The following is a 7,500-nucleotide window of genomic DNA, read 5'->3' as shown; positions in this document are numbered from 1 at the left end:
CCTGTCTATCTATCTACCTCTCTCTCTCCCAGGCGGGCAAATAATGACAGCAATCATCATCATCATCATCATCATTAGGGGAAATGTACCGCGTCATTCAATTTCAAAAAGACATTTCCTTACACACACACATACACACACACACACACACACACACACGCCAAGAAAGTACACACAGAAGCAAACACACACATCCCTCGCCCGACACAAACGACCTCTCTCTCTCTCTCTCCCTCTGTCTCTCTCTCAGGCACAAACACAAAGCCTACCATCATCATCATCATCATCATCACCAAGATGGATTACGGAATTATTTCTGGCCTCATAACAAAGAAAGAAAGAGAGAAAGAGAGAGAGAGAGAATGAGAGCACTGCCTTACACACACACACATTTTACCTCTCTCTCCTTACACTACTTCTCTCTCTCTCTCTCTCTCTCTCCCTGGCAGAGGCACAAAGCCCCTTCATGATGATGGTAATCATCATCATCATCATCATAACAAAGGCTCCCCCAACTTTACCCTCTGCACCTCTCTCTCTCTCTCTCTTCGTGTGTATGTGTGTGTGTGTGTGTGTGTGTGTGTGTGTGTGTGTGTGTGTGTGTACCTACTGATTTCTTATACACACACACAAAACATACACCATCCTGTTCCTCACCATCATCATCATCACCACCATCACCACTACCCTCCTCATCATCACCACCACCACCACAACCATCCTCAGCATCATCACCACCACCACCACCACAACCATCCTCAGCATCATCACCACCACAACCATCCTCAGCATCACCACCACCACCATCACCACTACCCTCCTCCTCACCACCATCACCACCAAAACCATCCTCAGCATCATCACCACCCTCCTCCTCATCATCTTCACCACCACCACCATCACCACCACCACCATCACCACTACCCTCCTCCTCACCACCATCACCACCCTCATCACCCTCCTCACCACCCCCCTCCCCCAGGCTGTCAAGTGGCTCCATCCCCGCGCCTAAACTTATAGGCGCCATTTCTCCTTCCTCGCCACGCTGATGATGATGATGATGATGATGACGCCGCTGATGATGATGGCCCTCCGTGGTGGTGATGATGATGATGGTGGTGATGGTGGTGGTGATGGTGGTGGTGGTGGTGGTGGTGGTAGTGGTGGTGGTGATGGTGGTGGTGATGGTGATGATGATGATGATGATGATAGTAGTGGTGGTAGTCGTGGTAGTGATCATGATGATGATGATGACAGTAGTGGTGGTGGTGGTGATGAAAATGATAATGAGAGGAGAAGGATAATGATGATGATGATGATGGTGTTGTGATGATGATGATGGTATTGTGATGATGATGGTGTTGTGATGATGATGGAAAGTTGCCGTAATGATGATGATGTCTGGGCCGCGGAGGATAATGCGTCTGATTTATGATGATGATGATGATGATGTGTGCATGTGTGTGTGTGTGTATATATGTGTATGTATGGAGGTATGGAGGAATGTATGTGTATGTACGCATTTGTGTATGTATGCGTGTATGTGTGTATATGTATGTAAGAATGTATGTATGTATGCTTTGATGATGATGATAGTGATGATGGTGATGGTGTATAGTCAATGAAAGTGTATGTACGTATGCATGTATATGTATTGATGTATGTACGGTATGTAGGTATTTCTGTTGTGTGCACGGGAGAAGTGTGTGTTCTTTACATGTACGTAAATATACTGTTTGCGTGAATGTATGTATGTATGTGTGTGTGTATGTGTGTATGTATGTATGTGTGTGTGTATGTATGTATGTATGGATGTATGTATGTGTGTGTGTATGTATGTATGGATGTATGTATGTGTGTATGGATGTATGTATGTATGTATGTATGTATGTATGTATGTATGTGTGTGTGGTGACTAATGATGATGATAATGATGATGGCGGTGATCATTAACGGAAAATGGTGTGCAACAGAAAACGAAACTAAGCCATTTTCTCTAATGATGATGATGATGATGGTGGTGGTGGTGATGGTGGTGATGATGATGGTGGTGATGGTGATGGTGGTGGTGATGATGATGGTGGTGATGGTGGTGGTGGTGGTGGTGGTGATGATGATGGTGGTGGTGGTGATGGTGGTGATGATGATGATGGTGGTGGTGATGGTGGTGATGATGATGGTGGTGATGGTGGTGGTGGTGGTGATGATGGTGGTGATGATGATGATGGTGGTGGTGGTGATGATGGTGGTGGTGGTGGTGGTGGTGATGGTGGTGGTGATGGTGGTGGTGGTGGTGGTGATGGTGGTGATGATGATGGTGGTGGTGATGGTGGTAGTGGTGATGGTGATGATGATGATGATGATGATGGTGGTGATGATGATGGTGGTGGTGATGGTGGTAGTGGTGGTAGTGATGATGGTGATAGTGATGAAAAAGTCTGTCAGTTCCTCCTTAATGATGATGATGGTGGCTAATGATGATGATGCGGCCTGATGATGATGATGATGACTGCTGGCTGACGTGTGTGGTGATTGATGATGGTGGTGTGTGTGTGTGTGTGTGTGTGTGTGTGTGTGTGTGTGTGTGTGAGAGAGAGTATGTATGTTTTCCTGGCGTGTGTGTTTGTGGGTGTATGTGTGCGCTTCTCCGGTGTGTGTGTGTGTGTGTGTGTGTTTTTGCCGATGTGCGTGTGTATGTGTATGTTAGCAGTGTGCGCGCATGTGTGTGCGTGTGTATGTGCGTGAACACACCCGAGTTCAGTGGTGTGATAACAAGTTTGACAGAAAACGTACACGTGGTTATAACCCGTGTGTGTGTGTGTGTGTGTGTGTGTGTGTGTGTGTGTGTGTGTGAGAGAGAGAGAGAGAGAGAGAGAGAGAGAGAGAATGATTGATTACGTAATGTGTGTATTTATGTAACAGATGTGTGTGTGTGTGTGTGTGTGTGTGTGTGTGTGTGTGTGTGTAGAAAATGATATGGTGTGTATGCATGTACTGTGTGTATGTACAGTACTGCCGTGTGTGTGTATATATGTAAGTGTATGTATGTATGTGTGTGTACTCACCTTCCTCAGGGGTCTGGCCTGTGTGTGGTGACTGTGGTGGCCTCCCAGGTGCTGAGACAGGCCCAGGGCGCCCAGCCACCCCTGATGGTGCTGGTGCTGCGCTGCGGGCGTGGGCGTGGGGTACTGGTGCGGGTGCGGGTGTGGGAAGGCGTGGGGGTGGGCGTGGAAGGGCGGGCGTGGCGTCGAGGGGGAGGTGATGGGTATGTAGGGCTGAGGTCTGCCCAGGAAGGCGTGCAGGGGCTCCCAGTACTCCCACTGTGGACTGGCGATCTCCCCCGCCAGCAGCTGCCGGCGGGTGCGGTTGTACAGCGCCTTCAGGTTGTTCAGTCTCTGCCGCGCCTCGTCCCCCGACACGTCCTTCCGTCGCGTCAGGGCGGCCGACAGGGAAGCCCAGATGGCTCGGTGGTTCTTCTTCTCGCTGCTGAACTTGGCCTGCCATTCCTCGCTGGTGTAGAGGGAGATCAGCTCCACCGTCTCCTCGTAGGTCCAGTTACGAGACCGGCCTCGCTCCATGCCCAGCCCCTCCCCCAGGTCACCCCAGCCGGCCCACCCGGTGCCCACGCCTGCGCCAGGAGAGCCTTCCATCCCCAGCAGCGCCTGTGGCAGTCCCCCCGGCCGTGCGGCGCCCCCCATCAGCCCCCCCATGCCGGTGGACGTGGACGGCATGGTGCGTTGTGGGGTAGATGGTGTGGTGTCGGAGGGGGTGTGGATGCTCATTGTAGGGGGGGCGCCGGGCCCCATACCCGCCCCTGCAACCAGACCCGCCAGACCCAGCAGCTGGTGCGGGGGCAGGCCAGCTGGGGGGCCGCCTGACCCACCCACCTGGCCACTTTCCCCTCGTTCTCCGTTCATGCTGGACGTGAGACTCAAGGTGGACGTGATACTTGAAGGTGGAGGTGATGCTTCGAGGAGGAGGTGTGGGAAACAGTTCTACGCTGGCACTCGAGGAACTTGTCAAAGTCGAGGTGATGCTTCAAGGTGGTGGTGGAAATAATTCTTGTACACTGGCACTCGAGGAACTTGTCGAGGTCGAAGTGAAGGGCACAGTACGTTTACACTGTCACTCGAGATGCTACTCAAGGTGGAGGTGATGGAAATAGTTCTCGTACACCGTCACTCGGGGAAACAGTCGAGGTGGAGGTACAACTCGAGGGCCTACAGTGCGTCTACCCACACCTGGCAAAGTTGTGACGGTGAGAGGAGCAGCACCGCGCCGCACCGTAACACCACACCGTAACACCGCTCCACTCGGCTCGTCCTCGAAGTTGCTAAGGTGGAGAGTGAGAGAGAGTTCCTCCACACCGCGCTCTACGGCTGATCGCTGGGTTGGTACCACGGCGAGCAGCACCAACACGCTCGTTCCTACCACGCTGTCTCCACCGCACACACCAACACACACACGCACGCACCAACACACGGTCAAGCTGGATTAAGTTAGATTTAGAGTTTGTTTATGCCCTATGGAATAGTGCTGTGAGTTGGCAGCACCACGAGTAGCACCAACACACTCGTAGCTACCACGCCGTCTGTTGCACCCACACACACATACACACACAGGAGGAACTAGTCAGTGTGGAGGTCGTGAGAGCACGTTCACGTCGCGCTGTAAGTTGGCAGCACCAGGAGTCGCACCAAGACTCTCGTTCCTACCACACATACACACACTGTGGAGGAAGTCGTCAACGTGGGTGTACACTCGCCAAGGTGGAGGTGGTGGGGGTGAGAGCCGCTCCTCTAACTTGGCGGCACCGCAAAGTTGAGAGAAGTGAGCGAAGACAGTGGCAGCACGCGAAGGAGTGCTACCACGCCGCCTGCAGCAGTGTCCAATCACACACACACAGTGGAGGAGGTAGTGAAGGTGGCGGTGGTGTAGTCAGGGTGAAGGCAGTGAAGGGAAGTGTTGCTTCACACGCTGCACTAAGGAGTAAGTTGGTAGGAGTAAGAGAACCGGTGCTACCACGCGAAGGAGTGCTACCAAGCCGCCTGCAGCAGGCCCCAGCGCACCCACACTGGACTCCGGCGGTGGTAGGGACTGGCGGGGACGCGGGCGCAGCTTCAAAACATTTGCGTTAACTGCTGTGCGCATGCGCAGGTGGGAGTTGGGGTGCGCCACGAGGGTCGTATCCCACTGATAAAACGCACAACATCCGCCCCTACGGAACCCATTATCATTTGATGATCGTCAAGTCAGCGCGACCCCGATATAAGGCCCCGCACCCCGCCATCATCACCACCATCATCATTATCATCATCATTACGCCCACCCGCCCGCACCCAAACGACCCCCGTAATCATCATCATCATCATTACCGGGATGACGCGTCGGGAAATGAGTGCGGTAACGAGGGCCGAGTTAATGATAGTTTGTGCAGACGTAATATTAAGGCAAATAAAATACAAGACCTTCTGATAACACATCTCATCCCCCAACCTACTGGTGACCTCGCTACTACACCCCCTGTGACTCACCACACCTGCCTCACCACCACATTCACCACACCTGCCTCACCACACATGCATCACCACTCACCACACCTGCAGCACCACACCACACTTCCTTCACAACACTTTAGATAATGTTTCACCATTTCTGTATACCTACCTCACCACACCTTCACCACACCTGCAGCACCACACTCACCACACCTGCATCACCACTCACCACACCTGCATCACCACACCACACTTCCTTCACAACACTTTAGATAATGTTTCACCATTTCTGTATACCTACCTCACCACACCTTCACCACACCTGCCTCACCACACCACATCATCACATACTGCTACCTTTCTTCACCACACTTTCTCACCACACATTTTCATCACTCCCTGTATACCTCACCAAATGTTCACTATTCTCACCACACCACACCACACCTTCACCACACACTACCACATTCCCTTCCCACAGTTTCTCACAGTTTTCTTTCATCATTTTTTACCTCACCACAAACTCACCACAAGATTAAAACAAGCCTGCCTCACCACACCTCCTTCACCACACTTCCACACTACTTACAATCATCATTTTTCTTACTTCGCCAGTCACCACATCTGCCACAACACACTTCGCTACATCACATCCCTTCACCACACTTTCTTCACCACTAATCTTCATCACTTCTCCGTCAACATTTTCTCATATACACCACAACCTTATCATCACACTTGTAAACATCACCACACTTCCCCACCACACTACACACCCTCAGCACACAATTCCACCACACCACCACACCTCACCACACAATTTCACCACACTCCAAGATCACCACACCACACCTCTTCACCACACCACAATTTTTCACCACACCTTCACCATCGCCACACCACACTACAACATCTCTCCGCCATACCACACTTTCACACCACAACCTCTCTTCGCCACACCACACCTCACCACACTTTCACCACACCTCTCTCACCACCATTCATCTCCATTACCTCTCATTCTCACTCCAATTCTCCCTTTCCCTCTCTCTCCCCTCCCTCCCTCCCTCTTCCTCAATTACTCTCTCTCTCTCTCTCTCACTCTCTCTCCCCCAAAGTATTCCTACACAATTTCTTACTCATTCTCTCTCTCTCTCTCTTCCTTAGCGCCCCTTCCCAGTTTCTCTCTCTCTTCCTTTATACTCAATTTCTTATTCTAGCATTCTGTCTGTCTGTCTCTCTCTCTCTCTCTCTTCCTTAGCACTCCTTCCCAGTTTCTCTCTCTCTCTCTCCTTCGTACAGTACTCCTACCCAATCTCTTACTTACGCACTCTCTCTCTCTCTCTCCTTCGTACAGTACTCCTACCCAATCTCTTACTCACGCACTCTCTCTCTCTCTTCCTTAGCACTTCTTCCCAAATTCTTACTCTCTCTCTCTCTCTCTCCCTCCCTCTCTCTCTCTCTCCCTACACAATAAACCTTCCCATATCTCATTTTCTTTTTCATTCGTTACTCAAAGTTTCCTCCAAGTCAATTAAAGTTCAGCACAGTTTCTCTTCGCCTTGGGTTTGTGGTGTGGTGTGGTGGGATGGAGTTTGGTGTGGTGTGGTGTGGTGTGGTGTGACGTGGTATGGTATGGTGTGGTGTGGTAGGATAGGGTGAGGTGGGGTGTGGTGTGGTGTGGTGTGGTGTGGTAGGGTGTGGTGTGGTGTGGTAATACTGAATATAATACAGCCAGTTTCCCTATCTGCATGTCTATCTATCTATCTATCTATCTATCTACCTACCTATTTATCTATCCTATCCATCTATCTATCTATTGGTTTCTATCTATCACTACACTGATATATATGTAGGTTTAAATCTTTTGAATCTATTCATTTTAATCTATCTACCATCCTTTATATATCTATGTCCATGTAGCAACCTATCTATCCTTCTATCTATTTATATCTGCCTCTATCTATCTATCTATCTATCTTTCTATCTATTATCCGACGCC

General features: G+C 50.5%; 1 protein-coding gene across 1 annotated transcript in view; it reads right to left on the bottom strand.

The window, feature by feature from the left end:
• Positions 1–3,917, bottom strand: part of LOC145395220 (uncharacterized) — a 43,066-nt gene extending 39,149 nt beyond the window's left edge. Inside the window, exons 1-2 of the mRNA XM_080268907.1 lie at positions 3,062–3,917; positions 2,511–2,512 (exon numbers count right to left, since the gene is read on the bottom strand). Coding sequence (XP_080125033.1) covers positions 2,511–2,512; positions 3,062–3,917 — 858 coding nt within the window. The remainder of the gene's footprint in view (positions 1–2,510; positions 2,513–3,061) is intronic.
• Positions 3,918–7,500: the final 3,583 nt, after the last annotated feature.

This window comes from Coenobita brevimanus, chromosome 30, assembly GCF_032717465.1.
Source record: "Coenobita brevimanus isolate Jiangsu-jjx chromosome 30, ASM3271746v2, whole genome shotgun sequence".
In the NCBI taxonomy this organism is placed as follows: domain Eukaryota; kingdom Metazoa; phylum Arthropoda; class Malacostraca; order Decapoda; family Coenobitidae; genus Coenobita; species Coenobita brevimanus.
Note: the sequence above shows the minus strand (reverse complement) of the source record. Positions and strands in the feature narration are given on the sequence as shown.